The following is a 26,689-nucleotide window of genomic DNA, read 5'->3' on the forward strand; positions in this document are numbered from 1 at the left end:
GGGCAGAGGATGCAGAGGCTCCACGCTGCACCCTGCTCTAGGGCATCATGGCAACCCCCACCTGGAATCCGAGTGAGCGGCTCCCAAGACGCTTTGGAGGCGGAGGTCACATGTCTGCAACCTGACCAATCAGCAGAGACCTCCACCCTCCTTGGCCAGTGTGATTGGCTAAGGTCTGGGAATGTGACCAATCAGGTCAGACCTTTAGCGTGGACCCACGAGCGAGGAGAGACATTTCTGTTGGGTTGCGGAGACGGTTGGGGGCCCGTCTTCTCTTCCTCATGGTAGCCATATCGGGAGGATGATACCAGCGCAGAGGCAGTTTGCAGAGCCAAGCGGTCAGGACAGGTAATCCAGATGTTCACTGCAGGAGCGTCTCCGTCTTGGCCCTGGAAGAATTCCGGAGCAGAATAAGGAAGGGCACAGAATGGGCCCAAGTTTGGGATCAGCCATGACCCTGCGTTCCAACCCCGAATCTGCTCCTTGCATATCATGTGCAGCATCCAGCAGAATGTTCCCAAGGTTAAGGTCTGATGGACGGTGCCCTTCTAGTGGCAGTGGTACACAGCAGCTGTCACCTGTGTGAACTACCTTTGTCACACTACCTTTGTCACATTTTTAACTACTATAGATTCATATACTTTAGCGTTAAGAGAAGAAACTCTTGTTTTAAAAAAATAAAGAAGAAAAAAATTAAAACAAGGAAAAATAAGAGAAAAAGTGTGAGTGAGATAAATTCTTTGTCCTTCACATCTCATTATTTGAGAGGAGGGGATACTGGGATTGAACTCGGGCACGCGACCACTGAGCTCCATCCCCAGCCCTATTTTGCATTTTATTTAGAGACAGGGTTCACTGAGTTGCTTAGTGCCTCACCACCCTTGCTGAGGCTTTGAACTGTGATCCTCCTGCCTCAGCCTTCCCAGTCGCTGGGATGACAGGCCTGTGATTTGTGTGTGTGTGTGTGTGTGTGTGTGTGGTACAGGGGCTCAAACCTAGGGTCTTGTGCATGGGTGGCAAGCACTCTATCAACTAAGCTATATCTCCAACCCACAACACATTCTTAAAGCTATAAAAGATCCGTCTTTACAATCCGAGAGGAAGCTTCTGGAAGAATTAAAAGCAGAGCCCCTTAGAAGTGGTTATCTCAGGGGGATGGGAGTGGATGGGGATTTTTTTTTAACTCTCTTCATTTTATATGCTGGTAAGTAAATTAACTAACGGAGGAGTGAATTAAACATGTCAGAAAATTTATGATGAACTTTTTTGGGGAATTCTGCTTTAATTCTTATACTCAGAGCGTCACCAGATCGTTGACTCATAGATTGTGTAAACAGTTCTTCCAAATGTTCTGTTTTCCCCAACAGAATTTTCATCCAATGGAATTAATTAGTCAGGAATAAAATGTGTAAGACTTGATTTGGCCCTTGAAATCTTACATCCAATTTAGGTAATTACTATACCAACAATATAAAAATATATTAACTGTAATCCTTCATCTAAAAAAACTGCAAAGTCTCAGTGAGTTCCCCTTTTGGGCTCATAACAGATGAAAAACAAAGCAGATTGTACAAAAATTCAAATTAAGTATTGTTTTGGTTTTTAGTGAGATTTACCAGGACTTTATTGCTTATTATTTTTTAAAGCAGGAAGCATGTTTTGTATTCAGCTTTAAAGAAAGGAATATTTTGGATGAGTGTGGTGGAACAGGCCTATAATCCCAGGAACTTGGGAAGCTGAGTCAGGAGGATCACAACTTGAGGCCAGCCTTAGCAGTTTAGCCAGGCCTAAGCAACTTAGCAAGACCCTGTCTCAAAATTTAAAAATAAATAAATAAATAAGGGCTGGGGATATAGCTCAGCTGGTAGACTGCTTGCCTTGCATGCACAAGGCCCTGGGTTCAATCCCCAGCGCCAATCAATCAATCAATCAATAAATAAAAAGGGCTGGGAATGTAGCTTAGTGATCCCTGGGTTCAATCCCCAGTACCAAAAATAAATAGAAAGAAATAAAAGAAAAGAAAGAAAGAAAGGAAGGAAGGAAGAAAGAACGAACCTTTCTTTTTAAAACTATATCAGTTACTTAGATTCTTGGTAAGAAATTTAGAACACCAATTTGTGAGGATAATTCCATTTTTAAAAATATTTATTTTTTAGCAGTAGTTGGATAAAATACCTTTATTTTATTTATTTATTTTTATATGGTGCTGAGGATCAAAACCAGGGCATCACACATGCTAGGTGAGTTCTCTACCGCTGAGCCACAACCCACCCTGATAATTCCATTTTTTAGAGGAAAACGGATCACATGTAGCCCTGGAGCTAAGGAATAACTGGTCAACCTCTGTAATCTTATGTTTCTCTTTTTTCACGTCCAAGATCTCACCTTCCTGGTGTCTGGGCTTCTGCAGCTTCTGCTTCTTGAATTAAGCATCAGAGATGGTTGGGGATTTTCCCATTGCGGATATCAGCTTTTGTGGAGACGGTGATAACAGATTTGTGGTGTGCTCTATGCGAGGAACTCAATTGAGGGACAGAGGTCCGGTCACAGGTAGCAAGCCACTGCTCAAGTGCTTCTGGAAAACTGCTCTCTTCCTCTGTGGCGCTCACTGAGGATGAACGAGATGGTGCCGGAGCGATGCTCACACTGAAGGATTTATGCCCAGGCTCCATGACTTTTATTGCCCATCTTTGGTAGGATAGTACCTGGGCATTTTGTGAAGTTTAACCACCCTGGTACCATGGTTTTTGTCACCACCGATTGGTTTTGTGACAGAAGAACCTCCTTCTTTCAATGTTCCATTTAGCAGCTGAGTACTCTATCTTGTATTTCTGCCAATTCCTTTAATCAGGACAGGTTTTGGGCTGCACTGGGTCTCCATTTCTTGGGCGCCTTAACCTTAGGATTTCCCTTTTAAACTGTGCCAATGGCATCGGGCTTCTTGGTTCCAGGTTTCTTCTCTTTAGTGTCCGGCTTCTCAGCTTTTTCACCTGTTATTTTGCAAGATGGGAAAAAGAACTGAGTCCCCTGCTTGCTTTTTTCCTTTGGTTAAAAAGTGTCCAAATGGGGTTCTGGGTGTGACTCAGTGGTATGCTCAAAGCTTCCTTCCTAAGCATTGCAAACACCAAAGCAAAAGAGCATCCAAACTGGGCACAGTGGTGCACACCTGTAATCCCAGTGGCTTGGGAGGCTGAGACAGAAGGATCGAAAGTTCAAAGCCAGCCTCAGCAAAAGTGAGGCACTAAGCACTCAGTAAGACCCTGTCTCTAAATAAAATACAAAATAGGGCTGGGGATGTGGCTCAGTGGTTGAGTGTCTCTGAGTTCAATCCCTAGTACCAAACACACACACATACACACAAACACAAACACACATACACACACAAACACACACACACCTAGGAGAACACAATTTGCAGGACAGCTCTTTATTGGTTCTGTGTGAGGCTCCTGACTTAGGTGAAGAACTGAAAGAGGAAAGAGATGAAAGAGGTTACCAGGAAGTTACCAAACTAAAGATATGTATGATCTCTTTGCCTTGCTAATTTTCCAGATGTGCTGTGCTGTATTCTAGTCATCAGAAGAGCAATAATTATCTAAAATAAGGAAAGTTCACATATACTGGGGAGAAATCAATAATAGAAGAAGTTATTCATTGCCTGTGGTCAGATGTTTGAGTGTGTGTGTGTGTGTGTGTGTTACTGAGGATTGAATCCACAGGTGCTTCACTGCTGAGCCACAATCCCAGTTCTTTTATTTATTTTTCTGAGACAGGGTCTTGCTAAGTTGCCAGTGCTAGCCTGGAAATTCTGATCCTGTCTCAGCCACCTGAATTATGGGGATTACAGGCATGTGCCACTGTGCCCTGTCTGGGGTCAGATTTTCTTAGGTATTTATAGTTTTGTTTCACAATCTTGAGCTACTTAGGGCTTCAGAGAGCTGGCCTTAAATGTTACTGAGTAACTGCCAAAATGATCTATGACTCAGGAAGTCATTGGAACAAAGTATAGAGATGCTGAAACATTTATGGAATTTTACCTACTCTATTGTCTTGGAAGGCTAGCGACAAAGTAATGTATGAGTCCCCAGAATAAAACCACAGTGGAATGTTTTTAATCCAAAATTGAATTATTTTAAGATACAGCTTGGTTTGCTAAGAATGTCTGATTCCACCCTTCATTGGCTGTGGCACACAAAATCTCAAGCCCACTGAGGCAGTCCACTGACAACCTGCTTTGACCTCTTTGACCCTGTAGATTGGGTGGCCTAGCTTTGGGTGTCCATAGCATCAGTTGGTAGTTGGAGAGGGGTGGAAGGAGGAATGGGTAGATGGAAGCATATGGGGTGCTTAGTATATATGGGTAGTCAGGAGGGTAGATGGAACAGCATTTGGTGGATGGGGTGGGTGGTCAGGCAGGTGGGTAGGTGAGAAAGAGGATGGATAGAAGCTGAGTGGGTGGGTAGGGGAATCGGATAAGCAATAGATTAATGGAGGGGGTGGGTGTTGATGGGCTGGTAAACTTGAAGTTCACAGGGCTTTGAAAAGTAACTGAGGTGCCTTGGGCAGTCCGATGAGGATCTGATGAAGAAATTCAGCTAGAAAAGTGGATGAAAAACTCCCATTTCAGCTTTCAAGTTGTTCCTCAGCTTTCTTCTTGAACAGATGCTCTACTTGGTATTCATTGCCATCTTGGCTATTGTCTTCAGAATCCAGTGTCAAAAATCAGAGAAGGGAAGGTGGTGTGGTTGCAGTGCCCTCTGGTGGTTACTTGAGGATTTGGCGTTCTATATCTTTTCCTTAAGGATTCTTCATTGTCTGTTCTTCCCCACCTCCACCCCAACCAAACACAAGAATATAATCTCCCTGAGGTCAGATAATTTTATTTTCTTTTACTAATAGTTTCATATTCACCATCTGGAAAAGTTCCTGGCACATAATAGGTGTTCAAGAAACACTTATTAATGATAGATTTTAAATTCTGCCCCACCTACTTTATTGATGGGTGACCTTGAGCAGCTCTCTTAACTTTATAAAGCTTTGATTTCCTTGTGAGTAAAATGAAGATGCTAACACCACCCCCCACAAGCATTAACCAAGGGAAGGGGACATGTACTGGGTCAGGACACTCAGTCATTTCTTGTTTTCTTCCCATCCACCAGTCCGCACTGGTGCATCATATACTGATGGCAGTATATGATTTTCATTTAGCAAATTGATCTGATGGGCACATTTGCCAAATTAGCTTTACATCTGGGCATGGGGCAACTTGGGGAAATGATCCAGGATTAGTCTGAGACTGGCCAGGCAAAGAGGAAGTGTAGCCAGCTAGACAGGAAGATCCCAAGGAGGTGTGAGATTCCTTTTCTGCCACCCATCCCTCCCTCCCCACCCCCACAGCCACACCCCATCGTTCCTCCATCCTGAACCCAAAGGGCTTCCTCTGTCCCTGAGGCTTTGCTTTGCAGATTCTCCATCTCCTGCCTGCTTTCCTTTCTCTCCAACCCCATGGGCATGACCTGCATTCAAGTCCTCTTGGACAGCCTCCTCCTGACTCTCTGCCTCCACTCTGCCCCCTCAAATGCACCTTCCTGCAGTGGACTGGATCTAAACTACAAATAGGCTTATCTCATTTTCCAGCTTGAATCTGATTGTTCTTGGGACACAGTCCAAATCCTCTGACCTACCACTTTGTGGTCTGGAGCCAGCTCATCTCCTCGCCATCTCATCTTTCTTGATTCCAGTTTCAAATCTTACACCACACAATGCAAGCTATTTCTACCTCTGGGCCTTTGCCCATGCAGTCTCTTCTGCCTGGAAATCCATCCCTCTGCAAGAAAGGGTGTGTGCTGCTTTTGTTCACCCAAGATCCATTTCCTTTTCCTCTGGTAATGGATTCCTGCCCGCCACCCCTCCATCCCCATTCCCCCCTCTAGGTCTCAATTTGGAGATTCCTGTAAGGGCCAATAAAGCGAGGTCCTAAGCAACTCAGCAGAAACCCTGTCTTCAAATAAAATATTAAAAAGGGCTGGGGATGTGGCTCAGTGGTTCAGGACCCCTGGGTTTAATCCTTGGTACCCCCCCCCCAAAAGTGATCTTAAGATTCAACCTGGCAGATTTCTTTTTTCATTGCAGTGCTGTGGGTGTGACATATATCCTCCACAGCTTATCCTCCAGCCACACCCACATCCACACCTCCCTCCTGGCCACAGCCCACTGTCTTCATTTCATCCCAGTTTTACCCATGTAGTTTATCCATTTTGGTCCTGGAGGTGTTTTAGTTTGGGACTCCTGGTTCACACTCTGCTGCTCTCCGGCTGATTCTCCCCTGAATCCTACGTGTTTTGCCTTCCAGTTCCCAGATCATCACTGATCTCCTGCTCTGCTGCCCAGGAGTGCCCCTGTTCTAAAGGGGTTCAGTTCTCTCCCTTCAAGCATGAGGAGCAGGGAAGGCCATCTTGCTGATGTATCCTTGCTTCTCTTGAAGGAAAGAGAGGAGGACCCAGGGTGGAGGTGGGAATTAGCGTAGGTACATCGCCCACCTGGCACTTCTGAGCTAAGACCTATGGGAATAACCCCTTTGGCTCAGCGCTTCACCCAAGGCAACATTTAGGTTAGTCCAGCATCTCCATAAATGAATCTGTCTGCCTCGTGCTTTCTAGGTAAATTCTAGGATTGAGAGGAGTGTGATGGCAGCCATGGAGGTGAGCAGGACCTGGCGGTGTGTGCTTGGGAGCTGGCCTGTGTCCTCTGCTTAGATCCCCAGGTGCTGACGTAGTGAGGAAGAAAGCTTAACATTTGGACATGGACCCTCCGCCTGCCTCATCCTCACTCCCTCACTGACCTTTGCTCTGGCCCCAGCAGCTGTGTCCACCATCTTCCCCACCAAGTGTTAGCCCCATAGGGCCAGATCCTAAAAGACCTTTACCCAAATGGGAGTCTTTCGTTTTGGGAAGGATGCATAATGAGGTGTTGGAGACTCTAGAAGTGAGGAGGGGACAGGTTCTCACTGCCACCAGAGAGCTTCCAGGGAGGTGAGGGGCAAAAATTCCTAATAACTGGTACCAACACAGGCATCGGATGGAATGTTACAACTGAATAGCAGACCTCATGCCACATAATCTTCATATAGAAAAATTATTGATTATAAAACATCTTTTTCTCAAAAGAACACTATCAGTTAAACTATGAGCAACACTTTCTTATTGCTTACGGTTTCTATTTTGTACATATGGAAAGAGCTATTTTAAGTCAGGCAAGATGGCCCGTGACTATAGTGTCAGCTACTAGGGCAGCTAAGGCAGGAGGAGCACTTGAACCCAGGAGTTTGTGTCTAGCCTGGGCAACAGAGTGAGAGAAACCCTGTCTCTAAAAGAAGAAAGTAAAAAAGAAAGCTATCTTGGGCTATTTCAATATGGATTTTCTTTTCCCAGTGCTGGGATCAAACCCAAGAGCTTATGCATGCCAGTCAAGTGCTCTAACATTGCAAGCCCCTTCAATATAGATTTTGTCAGGGGAGTGTACTAGGGATTGAACCCCGGGGCACTCTTCCACTGAGTCACATTTCCTGTTTATTTAAATTTTGAGACAGGGTCTTGCTAAGTAGCCAGTCCATTCGACACTGGATTTATATTGGGTATCTGTGAGCTTCATGCATAGGCCACAGTGGTTGCATGATGACAGGGGTCTTGCTATAAAACACTGTGGACCATCACTGATTAAAGGGGCACCCTGACGTCTTAGAAGGTAGCATGTGAAAAACAAATGTGCATCTTGGAATAGATGAACTATGGTGGTCTCTAATACTTACTCTAATACTTGCTATGTGATAAGTATCAAACCCATAAGCTTAGGTGTTTATTAGGCTCATTCTACAGATTAGGAAATTGAGGTGAAGTCAGTCCCTGGCGGGTCACAGAAGCAGTAAATGGCAGAGCTGGAGCCAAATCCAGCCTAATGCTGAGTGTATCCTGTTGGCCACTGAACCTAAAGATGTGTAACATAAAGGGTCCCAGCAGGTCATGTTGACACTGCTGTGGTGGTATCCTCTTTGGCTTTAGGAACGGCGGGAATGGGGCACTGGAGTGGCCCCTTCAGCAAACAACTTGAGGGAGAAGTCAAGGGCCGGGGCAGCCTGGGTCAGCATCCCCAAAGAGATGACATCAATGTGGGGCCCACAGAACTGAGAGATGTTGCTCAGTGTGACACCCCCACTGGCTTCCACAGCTACTCTTGGGAACTGGGCCTTCAGTGCCTGGGCTATAGGATGCAGCTCCTGCAAGACACAAGGAAAGGGGAAGTGAGAGCCCCCAAAAGCCCCCTCCCAGGAATCAGAGGCCACCTCACCTCAGGCTTGAAGTTGTCCAGCAGAACCAGGTCGGCCCCAGCCTCGGCTGCATGCACAGCCTCCTGCAGGCTGCTGCACTCCACCTCCACCTTCAGAGCGAAGTCGACTGCCTGCCGGGCGCTCCTGACTGCCTGCCAGGCGGAGGAGAGAGAGGGGGAGGATGGGTGGCCTGGCACCAGGCACTAGGGCCCCAGGGAGAAGGCACTGGCATTCAAAATGGCCCAGGTGGATAACGAACCTGGGATTGATGAGGAAACAGATCGGGGAGGTTCTATGAGGTTAAACCACATAAGAGGACCATGGTTGGGGGTGAAAAAATGGACCTGAGTTCAGCTTGACTCAATATTCAAATTAAAAGGACCGACACTGAGGGTGGCCCTGTGCCACAGCTTGGGAAATAGGCCCAGAGTTCAAGCGATCCACCCAAGGTCCACCGCCTGCCATTGACAGTGCCATTGACAGGCAAGTCTGACTGCCACCTGAGCAGATGGGACAGTTGTTTCCCTGACCCCCGGCCACCAGGCAGTGGTGGGGGCGAGGGTCAGATCGGAACGCGGCAGGGACTCAGCAGACACGCACCTTCTCCACACCACCAGCGGCCACCACGTGGTTGTCCTTCACCATCACCATCCCTCCCAGGTCGTAGCGGTGCGACGCAGCCCCGCCCACCAGCAGCCCGTACTTCTCCACCAGCCGGAAGCCTGGCGTGGTCTTCCTGGTGCCCGCCACGTGCCCTGTCCAGCCAGTGCCCCTGGCGATCTTCACAGCCGTGGCGGCGGCGCTGGCAATGCCACTGCAGCGGGCCAGCATGTTAAGGGCCACCCGCTCCCCCAGGAGCAGGCGGTGGGCGGGGCCCCGCACCTCCGCCACCTGGACCACGGGTACCAGCTGCGATCCCTCGGGGAGGAGCCAAGTGACTTGGCAGTTGAGTTGGGCAAAGATGGCATCGAAGAAAGGCCGCCCAGCCAGGACCCCGGGGGATTTGGCCCACAGAGCTGCCTGCGACGGGGCGGCCCCAGTGACCAAGGCGGCGAAGTTGAGGCCTGGGCAGTCTTCTCGGAGCCAGCTGTCTGCCAGGGCTGCCAGGGTGGTTGGGGGCAGCAGCAGAGATAAGCCTGGGAGGGAAAAAGAGAGACAGCTGTGGCGTTGGACTACCTCCCTTGTAGCCAAGGGTGACAGTCAAAATAGTTAACAACTTATCAAATAGGACACTAGCACTCAGGGTGAAGACCAGGATCTCAGGGAAGGGACTGTCACTCAGGGTGGGACTGGTGCGTTTGTACAAGGTTGCCAAATGGAGCAAATAAAAACACATCTAGTTAAACTTCTGATATGCATTAAAGATTTTTTAAAGAGCACATGTGCTCCTTCCTGTCATGACTGAGCTTCCCTTTTTTAAACTTTATTTACTTATTATAGATTTAAAAGGGGAGGGCATGAGATCAACACTCTTAACAAATTTCTTTACTCCTTTCTTTCTTTCTTTTTCGTTTTCTTTTTTTTTTGTTTGTTTGTTTGTTTGTTTGTACTGGGGATTGAACCCGGGGCACTTAATCACTGAGCTACACTCCCAGCCCCTTTTCATTTATTTTTTAATTTTTGAAACAGCGTCTCACTACATTGTTGAGGCTAGTCTCAAACTTGCGACGCTCCTGCTTTAGCCTCCTGAGTTGCCACCGTGCCAGGCTCTTTTAACAAATATTTTAGTATTCAATGCCGTCTTGTTAACTGCAAATACACTGTTATATAGTGGATCACTAGAATTTTTTCATTTTGCAAAACTGAAACTCTACTCATCGTATAACAATTCCCCAGTCTGCTAGCAAACTATCCCCCTTCCAGTTTCTGGCAACCACCACTCTACTTTGTCTTTATTATTTTGACTATTTTATTTTATTTTAAATTATTTTTTAGTTTTAGGTGGACACAATATCTTTATTTTATTTTTATGTGGTGCTGAGAATCGAACCCAGTGCCTCACGCATGCTAGGAGAGCATGCTACCACTTGAGCCACATCCCCAGCCCAATTTTTTGACTATTTTAGATACTGGATTCTTCCTCCTCCTCCTCCTCCTCTGTTTTTTGTTTTGTTTTGTTTTGTTGAGTACTGGGGATTGAACTCAGGGCACTTGACCATTGAGCCACATCCCCAGCCCTATTTTGTATTTTATTTAGAAACAGGGTCTCACTGTGCTTAGCACCTCGCTGTCGCTGAAGCTGGCTTTGAACCTGCCATCTCCTGTCTCAGCCTCCTAAGCCACTGGGATTACAGGCCACACCCAGCTAGATACTGGATTTCTTAGTATACATCCTTGATGACATTTAGAACATATTAAACATTACCTATGGTTTATCTGAAATCCAAATTTAACAGAGTGCTCTGTATTTTATCTGGCAAGCCTAGTGCTGGGTCAACAGCTAATTGCCAACTAGAAGAGGAGCATTTCAATATTTTAGCAACACATGCAACCATCCTGTAGGCACCACCTGAAGGTCACCCTGCCTCCATTCTGGTCTGCTTTGCCCAGATTAGTTATTTATAAACTAAGCCCTCCAGCAAAATGGGACCTTGTGTCCCTTTCATCCTAGTACCTCTATAGTAGCAAGCGCTTTAAAGCTGGAAATTCAGAATTTTACTGACGCAAAGGACCACAGGGAAAGGTAAATGGGTGAGGGCACCTTTAAATTGGCCACAGGATCAGAACCAGCCCCTTTGTGGTCATGGCTGGCTGTCCCACCGCATTTGGACATCTCTCTTAAGGCTGAAGCTTCAACAAACTGTGATCTCTCTAGAGATGGAGGCCGCACAAGGAGAGAACTCAGCAAAACTGATTTGAACCCCTGTTCTGAGGGACATCACTTCAAGGACGTGGGCAGAGTCTATAATGTCCTTAACTGCCTGAACCCAGGGGCTATTCTTTCAGGACTGTTGAACTGCGTGACTGCAGAGGCAGAACCCAGACGCAGTACAACATCGCCATCTATCGGCCAGAAAAAGAGCTGCAGCCTCTTGGGCATTTGCCACCTTTGCCATTGGCTTCCCGGGGTCTAGGAAACAATTAGCTTGTGCTTTCACACACGCACGCACTTTGGCTTGCTCTACTCTCAGAAGCAGGCGCTCTCTTGTTTGTCTTTTTCCTAAAGCCAAGCACTCAATCTCCACCCACTCATCGCACCTCTCCTGCACCCCACCCTCCTCCACACTCTCTCTCACATCTGAGCTGTGAGCTGCCTGTGCCTAGGCTGGGTGCTGAGAGCAAACCCCTTGACCCCGTGTACACCCTTCACCATCCCTCGAGGAGAAGGCCTGGGAACAAACGGCTGCCATGCAGGGACCAGCCCACCCCACTTTATTCAAACTAGTGAAACCAAGCATTGAGGATGTTTGGGTGCTTAGCTGGGTTCTGCAACTAACAAAGGAAGGATGTTTTGCGGTCATTGCAGAGAATTTGTAATATGTAACACATAGAGAAAGGATAGTCTTTTCTTTTCTTTTTAAGTTGTTGATGAACCTTTATTTTATTTGTTTATTTATATGTAGTGCTGAGAATCGAACCCAGAGCCTCACACATGCTAGGCAAGTGCTCTACCATTGAGCCACAACCCCAGTCCTGAGAAAGGGCATTCTTGTTCACTACCAGGAGTTTGATGATCAACTGACAGCTCAATAAGAGGGCCTTGGGGCAGCTAGGCCCATCTCTTGCCTGTCTGTTGTATAACATGTGGCTAATGAGTGGCAGGATTAGCCAAAAGAAATAATGATCATTATTTCGAGAATTGCTGAAACTGAAAAACACCTCATGACTAAGTAATCAGGTAGGGTGTGCATCATCCAGGCCTCCTGCTGCAGGAAGGCGCCCACCAGTCTGGGGAACACCCAAAGGCCACCTATATAAAAACCATCTTGGATCAGCTTCCTGGCAAAAAGGGCTCCCCTTTTCTCTTACTGAGCTGGCTTGCCAAATAGTCACCTTCAGAGACACAACACCTGGCCTCTCAATTTAATTGGCTGATCATGGGAGAGGCAGCCAGACAGTAATTCTGGCAACACAAGATGCATTGATTTTTTTTAAGCAAATTTGAATCCTTTATTTAATAGCCAAGGAGCTCAGTATCAGATAAACAAACTGTTGCATCTATACTATGGAATTCAACTCTGCAATAAAAAAGTAACCAACTACTGATATGCACAACAATAGGAAGTTTTTGTTTCAAATATATAATTATTTTAAGCACAAAAAGCAAGATTCAAAAGGGGATGTAGCTCATTGGTGGCACACATGGGCAAGACCCTGGGTTCAATTCCCAGTATATTTAAAAAAAAAAAAAAAGGCCACTGACTATATAACTCCATTCATATGATGCCCTAGAAAAGCAAAACTATAGCAACAGAACAAACAAATAAACAAATGGGTGGTTGCCGGGGCGTAGGAGGGATTGGCCACAAAGGGGCAGCACCCAAGGGCTGTTTGAGGATAGAACTGTCTTATCTCTTTATCTGTGGTGGTGGCTACGCATCAGATGCATTTGTACCCAGAAAAGATGAATTTTACTATTTGTAATTATACTTCATAAAAGTCATCTTTAAAATGAAACAATATAAAAAGAACATATGAACGGATCACTCAGAGTCTCTCTTTCCAAACCAACTCAGGCTCCCCTGAACTCTCCAATGAGGAGGCCCTCACTTTTGAACTTCTGTGTTTGTTCTGTATTGTCCAATTTTAGCAAGAATCCTGCTAAGAAAGTTTAGCCAGAATTCCCCCACCCTCCTGATCACTCTCAACATCTGATTCAGTTCTTCTGATCTAATTCCTCATCCTGTGTTCAGCAGATTTTATTTTGAGACAGGGTCTCATTCAGTTGCTTAGGTTCTTGCTAAGTTGCTGAGACTGGCCTCTAACTTGTGATTCTCCTGCCTCAGCCTCCTGAGGAGCTGGGATTACAGTCCGGTAATTCCAGTTTTCATTCATTCATTTTTTTCCTTTTAAATATTGGGCATCGAACCCAGGGCAGCTCTACCACTGAGCTTACCACTAGCCCTTTTGTTTGTTTATTTATTTTTGGAGACAGCATCTTGCTAACTCGCCCAGGATGGCCTCCGACTTATGATCCTCCTGCCTCAGCCTCCTGAATAGCTTGGAGGACAGGTGTGCACCACCTCACCTTGTTCGTTCATTCTTTTGACCCATCCTTTTTGAGCACCTGCTCTCCGCCAGGTACTAATTGCTGGGCCACAATAGTGACAGACTGGGCAGCTCTTTCACGGGTGTCTATGCCTGTAAGTGCCTTTGTTACCATCACCCCAATACACCCCCTCCACCTCTCGCTCCTCTGTGGGGGCTTCTCTTACACATCTTTTATTCAGTGGGCCTCACAGAGCCCTGCACTCAGCTCCCTGTCCTCTCGCCACTGCCATGCTCTGTCACTGTCTTCTCCCTACAGCGGCCTCTGCCTGCTGTTGAGTTTTCTACTGTATTCTAAGTGCCCTGCATGCTGAACTGTACAAATCTGCTGCTTTTTATAGGTTAAAAGAAAAGGTTCAATATTGCCCATTTTGTGTTAATGTTTATTTTTTAGCTGTAGTTGGACACAATATCTCTATTTTTTATTTATTTATTTTTATGTAGTGCTGAGGATCGAACCCAGGGCCTCGCACATGCTAGGCAAGTGCTCTACCACTGAGTCACAACCCCAGCCCTGTGCTGATAGTTTAACAGTAAGTACTCAGTGATACTTATCGCCTCAGAGGGGCCACAAGTAAAACGACTCAGAACTCAGACTCCAGGACCACACCACCTGGGTTTGAAAGTATTCACTTTTAGCTGTGGCCAGTGACTCAGCCTTTTGGGGGCCTTAGATTCCTCATCTGTAACAGGGACAATAATAATAATGGCCTGATTATGTTATTATTGGGGAAGAGATAAAGGGCTGTTTTATGGATTGCTTAATCCCCAGGCACTATCTCTGAGCCAAGTCTCTGGACCTGGGGTTAGAAAATAGCAAGAGTTAACATTTACAAAGCCCAGGGGCATCGTCTGGCACATAGTAGGTGTGTTTGCAAAAGAAATGACTGAAGCATTTCCCAAGTGTGGTGGGGGCACTGGAAGATGAGGTGACTAATTGTCCCTGAGAAGGAATGAGTCATGTTTGCCAGACAGAGGTGTGGAGTGGAGGCAAGACATTGGAGGCTGAAAAAAGAGGTGTTTGGGGCTCAAAGTCAAACAGCAGAGGTAGGGAGAGGGATGAGCAGAGAGTGCACAGGAGAAATGGCGGAGGCGAGGCCTGAGTACAACAGCACTGGCCTATTTAGCTGAGAACTTGGACAAAATCCCAAGCCAGCCGGAGGAGGGGACAGAAGGCAGTAACTGAACAGAAATCCTGTGGTGAGTGGGCACCGTGATTCTTATATGCTGTCTCATCTGAAACTCCCCACCAGGGATTATTCCCATTTTACAAGTACAGAAACCACACCTCAAAGTTCCCGTAGGGTGCCTGGGCAATACAGTCTCTCAGCAGCCCAGCTGGGGAAAGGACCAAGTTTGATTCTGCAGATAATAAGGTTGAGATGCCTGCAAGGGACGTGGATGGCCATTTCCAGACAGTGGGTAAGAGGATGGGTCTGGACTTCCAAAGAGATGGGGGGTAAGGAATAGAGTTGGGAGCCACCAGTAGCACATGGGTACCATGACTGAGTGTCAGCGGAGGAGATCCCCCAGGACAGGAAGAAGAAGAGGGCTCTGGGGAAGATCAGTAAGACAAAGACAGAGAGGTGTGGCTCTCGCTTTGAGGGGCAGTGCTCGGAGAGAATGTCCAGATGTCTGGGAGGAGAGGGTTCAAGAAGTGGAGTGGGCCCACTTGAGAAAAAAAGACTGAAAATGGGCCACTGGACTTGGCAAGTGGGAGGTTGTGGCCAGAGCAGTTTCAGTGCACAGTGATGAGGCAGAAGCCACATCACCATGGTCAAGAAGTATGTGGGAGGTGAGAAATTAGACAGTGGGTATAAACCACTCCTTTCAGAAGATATAAATAAAGGCCCTCAAATGAATCATTGGAAATCTTTTCAAACTTTCAGATGCTCAGGCCCACTCCAGACCAACTCAATAAGAAGGAGGAGGGTCCCATGCATCGAGGTTCTGGAAGAGTCACCCCCACCCCTCTGTGACTATCACGCATGAGGGTTAAGAAGCCATGCTGGGGCTGGGGTTTGATAAAGCACATGATTAGCATGCAAGAAGCCCTGTGTTCAACACCCAGCACCCAAGGGGAGAAAAAACGAACCAAAAAAACAGTGTTCATCTCAGACCACAACATATTTCTGTATGTCCATTGATTTGAAATGCCGGAAAAAGCAAATCAATAGAGACAGGCAGCAAATTAGTGGTTGCCAGGGGCTGAGAATGAATTAAAGAGGAAATGGGGGAAGGGAAGAATAGAAGTTCATTGGATTAGACAAAGGGGAATGAAGGGGAGGGAGGGGGATGGGACTAGAAAAGACAGTGGAATGAATCGGCCGTAACTTTCCTAATACACCGCAGTGTAACCCCACATCAGGAACAACCACAAAAATGGGAAGTTATACTCTGACTATGTTTGATATATCAAAATACTATCACATATAACTAAAAAGAACAAATAAAAATATCTTTCAAAAAAAGAGGAATTGGGGTTGTGAGGATATCCTATGGGGATTGCTGCATATTAAAATCATTGATTTGCCAGGTGCAGTGGTCCACGCCTGTAATCAAGCAGCTCAGGAGGCTGAGGTAGGAGGATTGCCAGTTCAAAGCCAGCCTCACCAAAAAAGCGAGGCCCTAAGCAACTCAGTGAGACCCTGTCTCTAAATAAAATACAAAATAGGGCTAGGGATGGGGCTCAGTGGGTTGAGTGCCCCTGAGTTCAATCCCCAAAACCCCCCCCAAAAAAATCATGGATTTTTACTTTTTCCCCCCACTGCGATACTAGAGATTGAACCCAAGAGAGCTCTACTACTAATTCACATCCCCAGACCTTTTTATTTTATTTTGAGACAGAGCCTCACTAAGTTTCCCAAGCTGGACTTGAACTTGTGATCCTGTCTCAGCTTCCTGGATTACAAGCTGTGCTTCTGCACCCAGCCATTGACTGTACACTTAACCGACAGGAACCAATGTTCTGATGCAAGGCATAAACCATTTTGCAGCCCTTAGTGAAGCCAATTGATCCAAATGTGCAACATTGAAGGCCAATATCAAGAATCCAGGAAGCCAGACACTGGGCACCTTCTGATGGAAGAACACACCACCTCTCCCTGTTGGCAATCTCTTGCCAAAACAGCTGGACAGAGTCAGATCAGGCTTCTAGATGCAACCACCCATTTATTAAACAAACAAAAACAAAGGATAAGGGAACATGTTAAACTATACTATGGGACTACTACCAGCAAAATTGAGACCACAGCCAGGCACAGTGGCACACGCCTATAAACCCAGCAGCTCAGGAGGCTGAGGCAGGATTGTGAGTTCAAAGTTAGCCTCAGCAGCTTGGTGAGGTCCTAAGCAACTCAGAGAGACCTTGTCTCAAAATTTTAAAAAATAATAATAAAATAAAAAGGGCTGGGGATGTGGCTCAGTGGTTAAGCTCCTGGCTTTGCTCCAGTACCAAAAATAAAATAAAATAAATTCAGACCATATGTAACTCTACCACAAAATAGACTAATTTCTTCCACAGATAATTGCAAGGAAAACAAAAGATTAAGAGACTCTTAAAACACATACTAACCAATTACAATTTGTACATCTTGGATTCTATTGGGGTTTTTGTTGTTGTTATTGTTGTGGATTTTTGTTTTCTTTTTCTTTTTTTTTTTTTTTTTTTTTTTTTNGGTGGTAGAGCACACTTGGGGTCAATTCCCAGAAAAGAAAAAAAAAAAAGAATAGACTTCATTTTTATAAAGCAGTGTGCCATTTTACATTCCCACCAGCAATGAGATATCCAGTTTCTCCTTGCCAGCATTTAATGATGTCACTATTTTTTAACTATTCTGTTAGATGTATAGTGATGTCTTTTTGTGGTTTTAATTTGCATTTCCCTGCTGACTAGTGATGCTGAGCATCTTTTCATATGCTTATTTACCATCTGTATATCCTCTTTGGTGAAGTGTCTCTTCATGTTTTTTTTGTGTATTTTCTAATTGGATTTTTTTTTTTTTTTTTTTTTTTTTTTTTTTTTTTTTTTTGGTACTGGGAATTGAACCCAGGAGCACTTTGCCACTGAGATATATCCCAGCCCTTTTAAATTTTATTTTGAGACAGGGAGACAGGGTCTTGATAAATTGCTTAGGGCCTTGATAAATTGCCAAGGCTTGTCTCCAATTTGCAATCCTCCTGCCTTGGCCTCTTCATTGCTGGGATTAGAGGCCTGCAAGAAGGTACCCTGCATTTTGGGGATTTTATTTTTTTAGTTGAGGCTTCATCACCTGGGCGTGATGAACTAACTAGTCACTCAATCTCCAGCCCCTCGTCCCTTTCCAGAGCTCAGGAGTGGGAGAGTTAGTGGGTAAATATCACTGACAGTTCCCAGCTTCTAACCATGGCTTGATCTTTCTGGTGATCAGCCCCATCCCATAGTTGCCTCATTAGAGCTGAAATTGTCCCTGTCACCCAGGAAATTTCAAGGGACCAGCAGTTCTGTGTCAGGGAACAAGGTCAAAAACCAAAAATTAGATCCAAAGATTCTTCTGGAAGCCCCATTGCTCAGGAAATTGCAAAAAGATTCTTTTTTGAAGTTTAGAACACCCCAGGCACTTCCACCCTCAGGGGCTTCCCTCTTGGACACGTCTCCCAGCAGTTGTTCTGATTGCCTAATGTAGTTCTAGGTGCTCTGTGTCAGGTTCTAGGGATGAAGACCAAAATATATGTTTCTTATTCCAAATCATAATATCAGAATGGGGTGCTGGTTCTGCACCTCAGCTGCACAATGGAATCATGTGGGAAGTTTTACCAAAATGTTGATTCTTGGGCCCCTGAGTCCCACCCCTAGAAGTTCTAGTATAATTGGTCTAGCATGTGGTGACCTATATCCAATTTGTAGGAGAGCTGGCAGCGTCTGAGTACAGGAGAGAGGAAGAACTGCCACACATTGGTGCCTACTGTATGTCAGGCACTTTTCATATCTTATCACAGATCCTGATGTTGGATCGAAAAAAAAAAGAAGAAGATAGAAAGGAGACAGGTGCATGCCTGTAATCCCGGCCACTTGGGAGGCTGAGACCAGAGGATCACAAGTTGAAGGCCAGCTTCATTGACTTAGCAAGACCCTGTCTCGAAATAAAATTTCAAAAAATGGCTGGGGATATAGCTCAGTGGTAAAGTGCCCCTGAGTTAAATCCCTAGTCCCAAAGAAAAAGAAAGAAAGGAGACATAAAGGAAGGACAAGGAAATAAAATTGTAAGTCAGAAGTTCCACATACTTCTCCAGGCCTGCAACCTCCTAAACCAGTCTTCTCTCCCAGGCCCAACACTCCCAAATTCCCGGGAAATCTGTAAACCTACCATGTACTCTGTTAATTAACCCAACAAAAACGAATTAAGCAAAGAGAGATACAGCTGGGTGCGGTGGCACACACCTGTAATCCCAGCGAGCGGTTCAGGAGGCGGAGGCAGGAGGATCGCAAATTCAGAGCCAGCCTCAGCAATTTAGTGAGGTATTAAGCAACTCAGTGAGGCCCTGGCTCTAAGAAAATACGAAATAGGGCTGGGGATGTGGCTCAATGGTTGAGTGCACCTGAGTTCAATCCCCAGTATCAAAAACAAAACAAAACAAAAAAACAGTAAGAAATTTATAATTTAGGGAACTATCCAGTATAGATATTGATCAGATAATGAAGACCCTGTCAGCCTAAGTGTTAGGGAACAGACAGGTAAGGACGGTAGGAACACGAGGTTAAGAGAATAGTTATATAAAATGTGCCCACTGTGCTGACCCCTACATGCTTTCTTTTCCAAGACGCAATTTATCTGCAGCCTTGCTTGGACTATGTGGACAGGATTTTATACCCCTTAGCAAACTACCCATTCACTGCAGAAGAAATGCAGGCCCAAAATAATGTTGATAAGAGGAACCCAAGTTACCCTGAAGGAGGAGACTTTTGTGACCAGATCCTGAAACTCTGGGAAATAAGGATAGTTCCTCCTAACCATACAATCTATAAGCATGTATGGTTGAGAATCCAATTAGATTCAGTCAGCATGGGCCAAGGTGACCAGAGTTACCATGACAGTAGGGATTTGAAAGTCTAAAGTCACCCTGCATCAAAAGTCAAGAGATGGACTGGGCAAGAGTCTATGGAAACTTCTCTGGAATTCCCAATAAAACTGGATGCAACTTAGTGAGACCCTGTCTCTAAATAAAATATAAAATAGGGATGGGGATGTGGCTCAGTAGCAAGTGCCCCTGAGTTCAATCCCTGGAACGCCCCCCCGCAAAAAAAATTGGAGCACAGGAGAGGCACGTTGTCCCTTTCCTCTCAGAGAGAACCCACTCTCTCCCTTAACAGTGTCCCTTTTCCCCCTTTCCTATCTCTACTAATAAACTGATGCCTGCTACTGAAATCTTTCTGACTTGACAGCAAGATCAGGGTGTGAAGAGGAGTCTTCACATTGCCTCAGTTTCTTGGAAGGCCCCCAGCTCTGTAACATAAGGATCCTAAGAATGACCAGACCACCAGAAACCATCCTGCAATCACCAGACTGATACCATTCCCTTGGTGAGGGGTGGGTATAAGAAGTATACCCACCCCTCACCAAGTTTCCTTTTAAAGAAGAGCCAGAGGCTGGGGATGTGCCTCAGTGGTAGAGTGCTTGCCTGGCTTGTGCAAAGCTCCAGGTTTTGCCAGAGACTCAGGAGGCTGAGGCTGGAGGATTGCAAATTAGAGGCCAGCCTGGGCAATATAATGAGACCCTGTTTTGAAATTTTTAAAAATTAAAAAGGGCTGGAGATGTAGTTCAGTGCCTCTGGGTACCTGAATAAATAAATAGCTGGGAACCCCCAAAATGCATCTCTCACTTTGAGATGGCCCACATTATCCCAAATGTATATTCCTTGCTTTCCCAAATAAATCTCTGTGTCTCTACCCACACATGCTGAAATTCTTTTCATCATGTGTGTCAAAGGATCCCAATGGGCCTGAGTTGAGTCCTCTCTCACCCTCCCACCACCTGCTCCCCCCCTGCCCATCCCTGAGAATTCCTAGGGACCCTTTTCCCCAGAAAGTCTCTTCTCCCATACAAGCCTATCTCAGTCTTTCAAGGCAGGGAACATTCATATTCATACATGGGAATTAAAGACTCATAAATGTAAGGGGGAAATTACCCAAAAGAGCAGAGCTAGAAAAATATTAAAACTAGAATTTAATAAACATGGACAGGCCTTCCCCTCTCCACAGCAGGTCACTTTTAGAAAACCCTAGCAGCTGTCCCCTGCAGGGGTTCCCTCTGGTCCACTTATCAGAGATCAGTTGTTTTGATTGCATAATCTAGAGGCACAAAGTTCCACTTGTGAAAAGTAAATAAACACATCTGGTTTTCTTTGGGCCCTGACCAGCTCATGCTGGTCCAACAAAAGGGACTCCTGTGGGTTGCTTTGAATATCCGGGCTCGCTAATTAGCAGCTGTCCCTGAAAGGCACATACTTCAGAGACAAGCTGCTTGTAGGTGGAAGACAGGCATAGAAAGCTCTAGAGAGGCTTCCTCCAGGGAAGATAGTTGTGCCAGCCCAGTCCTGATTTCTGGCCTTGTAGTTATTGCATGTAAAAGTTCTTCAAGATGCCAGGGCTTCAGAGGTCATCCTTTTATCCTGAGGGATGTAACCTGGATCTCTCAAGGGAATTCTTGCTTTTTTGTGTTTTATTTATTGGTTGCTATTGGGGACTGCACCCAGGGGCCCTTTACCACCCAGTTATACCTCCAGTCTTTAAGTTTTTTTTTTAAATTTTGAGACAGGATCTCACTAAATAGTGAGTCTAAGTTGCCAAGGTTGGCCTCAAACTTGTGACCGATCCTCCTCCTGCCTCAGGTTTCAGAGACCCTGGGATCATAAACATACGCTACCACTCCAGGTGGAGGTGACAATTTATTAAATGGTTGTCTGGACAGCAATGAAATAAGTATCTCTCTCTCTCTGAAGTTTTCCATAGCTTGATATTGTCCACATTCTTCTCTTTATGAACAATGTAAACTGGTCCAAATAACTGAATAGATGAGGATTTTCCCCACCTCTGGCCCTTTAGCCGTTGGATTGTGCTGGATCATTGACTGATTTATTGTGTTTCTATGATGTGCCTAACCACATTTCCCTGCTGGAGGGACAAGGGATGATGTTGGAATCCAACTTCCCATTCCTCCATCTTTCATTCAATCACTTTTACTGGAAATGCAGGAGCCAGTCAAGGCCTAAAGAGAACCAGATGTTCCAGATGTGCCTTTGTCTTGAGGCCTGGCGAAGCTTCCCAGAATGCACACAAAATAAATAGGGCAAGTTTTGCTCTGTGCTTTCAACAAACAGTGGTGTTAGATGAGGCTGCCAAAGTAAAAAGTATTCTGTAGTTAAAACCAAGTTATGGTGAGGTTCTATGAGCCAAACCCAGAGCCCCAGGGTTCTCTGTCCCGGGTGTACCAGGAACAGTCCAGATGGGGGGGTCAGAAACACCTGGGCCGGAACCATGATTCAACCAACTACTCCCTGGGTGATCTCAGGCAAGTCCTTTGCTCTCTGAGAGTTTTATGGGGATATTATGGGGCTTCCTGCTGTAAGGACAGACTGGTGCAGTTCACAGCAAGTGCCTGAACCAAGTGCCTGTTTTGAAACCCAGGTGTCTGACTCAAAGCTTTGTTCTCATCTATTTATCTGTTGATTTATTCAACAAAACACCAGGTGGAGACAGAGGCTAGGAGGCCTGTGTTTTCTTCTGCAGCACAACAGCCTTCTGAAGAATGTTCTTTCCTTTTTTTCTTGTCTCCCTAGTTAGAAAAATGACTTCCAAATAAAGCCTGGCGTGATCCTCAATCACCCTTATTAAGATGTGGAAGCAAAAAAGAGTCTGGGATAGGTTAGCTCTAGAACCAATTGGAATTTGATGGAGAGGGAGGCCCAGAGCAGAGAATAGAGGCCACAGGCCACTAGGGAGGCCGAGTCTCAGGCACAGAGGGAGAATCAAGAGAGAAGGTGACCTCAGAGGGAGCCAGACTGAGCTGGCCTTGCATGAGAGGCCAGAGTAAGGGTTCTACTCTCGAGGCAACAGGAAATCACTATGGAATTTTGATCAGAAGTCACAGGATCAAAGGACCTAGGAATTAGACCAGAGACTCTGCACCTAACGGAAGAAAAAGTAGGCCCAAATCTTCATCATGTTGGCTTAGAATCTGACTCCGTTAATAAAACTCCTAAAGTACAAGAAATAAAATCAAGAATCAATAAATGGGATGGATTCAAACTAAAAAGCTTCTCGGCAAAAGAGACAATGAGGAGAAGAGAGAGCCTACAGAATGGGAACAAATTTTTGCCACACGCCCATCAGATAGAGCACTAATATCCAGGTTATATAAAGAACTCAAAAAACTCAAAAAAAATGAATAACCCAATCAATAAATGGGCTGAGGAAATGAGCAGACGCTTCACAGATGATATACAATCAATCAACAAATTTATGAAAAATCGTTCAACATCTCTAGCAATTAGAGAAATACCAATCAAAACCACTTGAAGAGGGCTGGGGATGTGGCTCAAGCGGTAGCGCGCTCGCCTGGCATGCGTGCGGCCCGGGTTCGATCCTCAGCACCACATACCAACAAAGATGTTGTGTCCACCGAGAACTAAAAAATAAATATTAAAAAAAAAAAACACTTGAAGATTTCATCTCACTGAAGCCAGAATTAGACAGTCAGTATAGATACGTAAATTGAGTCAGGTAAGGAGCCAATTTTGACTGAGTCTGGGGAGTTGGAGATTGTCCCCTGAGGGATTGAAATGTGAATACCTTCAAAGCCCTTCCTCCACCCTTGTCAAGATCCTGCCCCTGCTCCAACCTGTTGCCAAGGTAACCCTTAGCATACCAGCTATGGCCCCTTCTCCCTCCCGGGAGAAGTCTATGTTACCTCTTTCTAAATAAACCCTGCTTTATATGATTGCCTTGGCTTGCTTCTCTAATGTTCAAACTTCAGCATTTGAGGGAGCAGAACTCGCCACTGGTTACCGGCGGTATCATCACTCCAGGCAGAACGTCAATTATCAAGGATTCAAGCAACAGTGAGAGCAGGAGAGGATGAGGGAAAAAGGAACACTGACACATTGCTAATGGGACTGCTAAATGGTGCAACCACTTTGGAAAGCAGTAAGGAGATTCCTTAGAAAACTTTGAATGGAACCACCATTTGACCCACTCCTCGGTCTATACCCAAAAAACTTAAAATCAGCATACTACAGTGATGCAGCCACCTCAATGTCTGTAACAGCTCAATTCACAATAGCTAAACTGTGGAAGCAACCTAGATGCCCTGCAATAGATGAATGGATAAAAAAACTGTGGTATATGTATACAATGGAATATTACTCAGCCTTAAAGAAGAATGAAATCATGGCATTTGCAGGTAAATGGATGGAGCTGGAGTATCATGCTAAGCAAAGTAAGCCAATCCCAAAAAACCAAAGGCCAAATGTTTTCTGTGATAAGTGGATGCTGATCCATAACAGGGGATTGGGGGCAAGGGAAGAAAGAAGGAACTTTGGGTAGAGCAGGGGGGAGGAAGGGGCGATGAGGGGGTATGAGGGTGTAAAGATGGTGGAACGAGATGGACATTATTACCCCTCTGTATGGGTAGGATTGCACCAATGATGTGACTCTACATCATGTACAACCAGATAAATGAAAAGTTGTACTCCATTTGTGTAAAAAAAAATAAAGTTAATTTAAAAAAAAAAAAGAAGTCACAGTATCAAAAATGAACTTTAAACATTTAAATTGTGTCTTGGTTGGGGGGACTGTTGGGCCTGGACAAGAAGAAGTAATGAACTGTGATGGAAGGGTGTCCCTCTGTGGGCCGCCTGGATGCTCCCACGGGCCCTGCCATGCTCACAGCTTGGCCCAGCCTGACCACTCAGCCTTGGCCTTGGCCTTGGCCTACCCCTGCCCAGCGGCATCTGGACTAGCCCCTTTCTTTCCTCCACATTCCCAGCCTGTGTCTTTCCACCTTGACTTCTCCGCTCCCTCCTGGCTTAATTCACGTGGGTCAGTGACCAGAGACACAGGAGGAAGACTGGCGGCAGAGAAGACTTTGAGATGAACGTGTCCGGAGATGTCCGGGTGGAAAGGGACAATCTGGGATTCCAAATGAAACTGGAACCTGAGGCGAGATCAGAGGGGGAAAGACAGAGACAAGGAGCTACATGTCCAGCCCGCGACCACCAGGTGGTTTCTGTGAGTCAGGTTGTTATTCCTAATCCTATGGAAAGGCAGGATTTTCACCGTGAGGGAACGGTGCACAGTGAGGCTAAGCATCTTGTCTGAGATCACACAGCAAGCAGGTGGCAGGGGTGACACTTGAATGCAAGTTTCTAACTCTAAGGTCATTTCTAAGCTGTGTGGTGGGAGGCTGCAGAGGTGGGTGTATTGTGGATGAGCATCCTTGAGGGTTTTTTTTGTTTTGTTTTGTTGCTGGGGATTAAACCCAGAGGCACTTAACCATAGAGTCACATCCCTAGCCCGTTTTACTTTTTTATTTTGAGACAGGGTCTCACTAAGTTGCTTAGGGCCTCACTAAGTTGCTGAGGCTGGCTTTGAACTAGCGATCCTCCTGCCTCAGTCTCCTGAGTCGCTGGGATTACAGATGTGCCCCATCATACCCTGCCCATGCTTGACTTTTTGAGGTTTTCACTACTCTTTAGACTTTGGGTCTGATGAACATTGTAGACTCCCTCTCAGAAAAAAAAAAATGCATTACTATGTGCACACAAAGGCATGTAATTTCCCATATGTATTTTAGGGTTCTTGAACTCCCCCAAAGCCTATCCATATTTCCTTAGTAAAGAACCCCAGCCCCAAAGGAATCAGGTGAAGATACCTTGAGGAGATCCCACAGCCAAGCCAGAGGGGTGAGGGTGGGGGTCCCTAGGAGCCCTGGATGGGGGAGGGTGGCTGGAGGCTGGGGATGGAGCCCCCAGGGAGAGAAAGTGAAAACACAGGGAGATCAAGGGAGGACCTTCTGTGCCTAGGCCCTGGGAGGGCACTTGCCAGATGGCCTGTCCTCTGTCCTCCTGTCAACCTCGTGGGCAGGAAACTGTTACTGTCATTTTACAGATGCAAGGAAATGAGTCTCTGAGAAATCAGTGACCTGCCCAATGTCCCACAGCCTGGGCCTGGTGGAGACTGGACTCACACAGGAGCCCTGTGGCTGCAGAGCCTGGCCCTTGTCACTCTGTATACAGGTTCACTCCCATGCAGGGACTCACAGACCCCAGGTCCCTTCCCCCACCGAGCCACAGACAGGACTTTGCCTCGGTTCCTCCTGAGCCGCCAGCGAGTGGCTATGGAGGGGCAGAGTCCAGAGTGGCTCCCCTTCCCACTACCAGTCCCTGTCTGCCCCCAGGAGACCGGCTTCCTTCAGGGGGCTCCTGCTCTCTAGGACTCCAGGGCCCTGTCTTCTCTGGAGCTCCTTGGGGACCCAACAGGGAAGGAGAAAGTGAGACGAGGCCTCTGGGTTCCCTGAGGTTGAAGGGAGGTGAAGGGCAGAGAGTGGATGGGGAGGCCAGAGAGGGCGGGAGGGATGGAGAGAAGTTGGGAAGAGAGGGGGGCAGCCAGCAGCGGGGAGAGGGGTGCGGAGACACTGGGGAGAGATGTCCCTTCACCTTCAATGTCCATGGTGACTTGGAGCGGCCGGGCTAGAGTGTCCACTGCTCAGATCCGGTGTTCCCAGAGGCCCAGGGTGGGGGTGGGGCTGCCAGAGGGAGGGAGGGAGGGAGGGAGGGGCCAGGCTCTGGCGGGTCAGCCCTTCCCAGGGAGGCCTCCCTCCCTGACTCCAGCCCTCCTCCAAGACCAGAGGCCCTGTTCTCGCCCTGCATCCTACTTGGCCCTACTCCCAACCCCCTGCAGGGCTGGAGGCTGTGAAAGCAGGAATATGGCTCCTGGAGAGGGCCAGAAAGCCTTTTTTATTTATTTATAGTTGTAGTTGGACACAATGCCTTTATTTATTTATCTTTATGTGGTGCTGAGGATTGAACCCAGGACCTCACATGTGCTGGGCAAGCGCCCTACCACTGAGCTACAACCCCAGGCCCCTGGGGAGCCTTTTGGATGGCTTACTGGGAATACCATGG

General features: G+C 46.3%; 1 protein-coding gene and 1 pseudogene across 2 annotated transcripts; both read right to left on the reverse strand.

Moving 5' to 3' along the window:
• Positions 1–1,952: 1,952 nt before the first annotated feature.
• On the reverse strand, positions 1,953–6,874 carry LOC125612400 (annotated as a pseudogene).
• A 967-nt stretch (positions 6,875–7,841) lies between these two features.
• On the reverse strand, positions 7,842–26,361 carry Qprt (quinolinate phosphoribosyltransferase). 2 transcript variants are annotated; one of them, XM_048789786.1, is made up of 5 exons: positions 26,222–26,249; positions 23,167–23,193; positions 8,924–9,459; positions 8,344–8,475; positions 7,842–8,272 (listed from the first exon to the last, which is right to left on the reverse strand). In XM_048789786.1, exons 1-5 carry the CDS (start codon positions 26,232–26,234, stop codon positions 8,054–8,056), a joined length of 927 nt encoding a protein of 308 aa, XP_048645743.1. In that variant the 5' UTR covers positions 26,235–26,249; the 3' UTR covers positions 7,842–8,053. The 2 variants fall into 2 exon arrangements, with proteins under 2 accessions (XP_048645743.1, XP_015346775.1); XM_015491289.2 differs by lacking the exon at positions 23,167–23,193 and having other exon boundaries at positions 26,222–26,361.
• Between the last annotated feature and the right edge of the window lie 328 nt (positions 26,362–26,689).

The sequence above is a fragment of the Marmota marmota genome, unplaced genomic scaffold (assembly GCF_001458135.2).
Source record: "Marmota marmota marmota unplaced genomic scaffold, marMar, whole genome shotgun sequence".
Lineage (NCBI taxonomy): Eukaryota > Metazoa > Chordata > Mammalia > Rodentia > Sciuridae > Marmota > Marmota marmota.

What these genes read in the sequence shown, in the direction of transcription:
- Qprt (XM_048789786.1), bottom strand. An exon ending in CCGCTGGTGGTGTGGAGAAG is followed by an intron (nt 8,476 to 8,923) that starts GTGCGTGTCTGC and finishes TCCGCCTGGCAG; the next exon opens with GCAGTCAGGAGCGCCCGGCA. An exon ending in TGGACAACTTCAAGCCTGAG is followed by an intron (nt 8,273 to 8,343) that starts GTGAGGTGGCCT and finishes TGTGTCTTGCAG; the next exon opens with GAGCTGCATCCTATAGCCCA.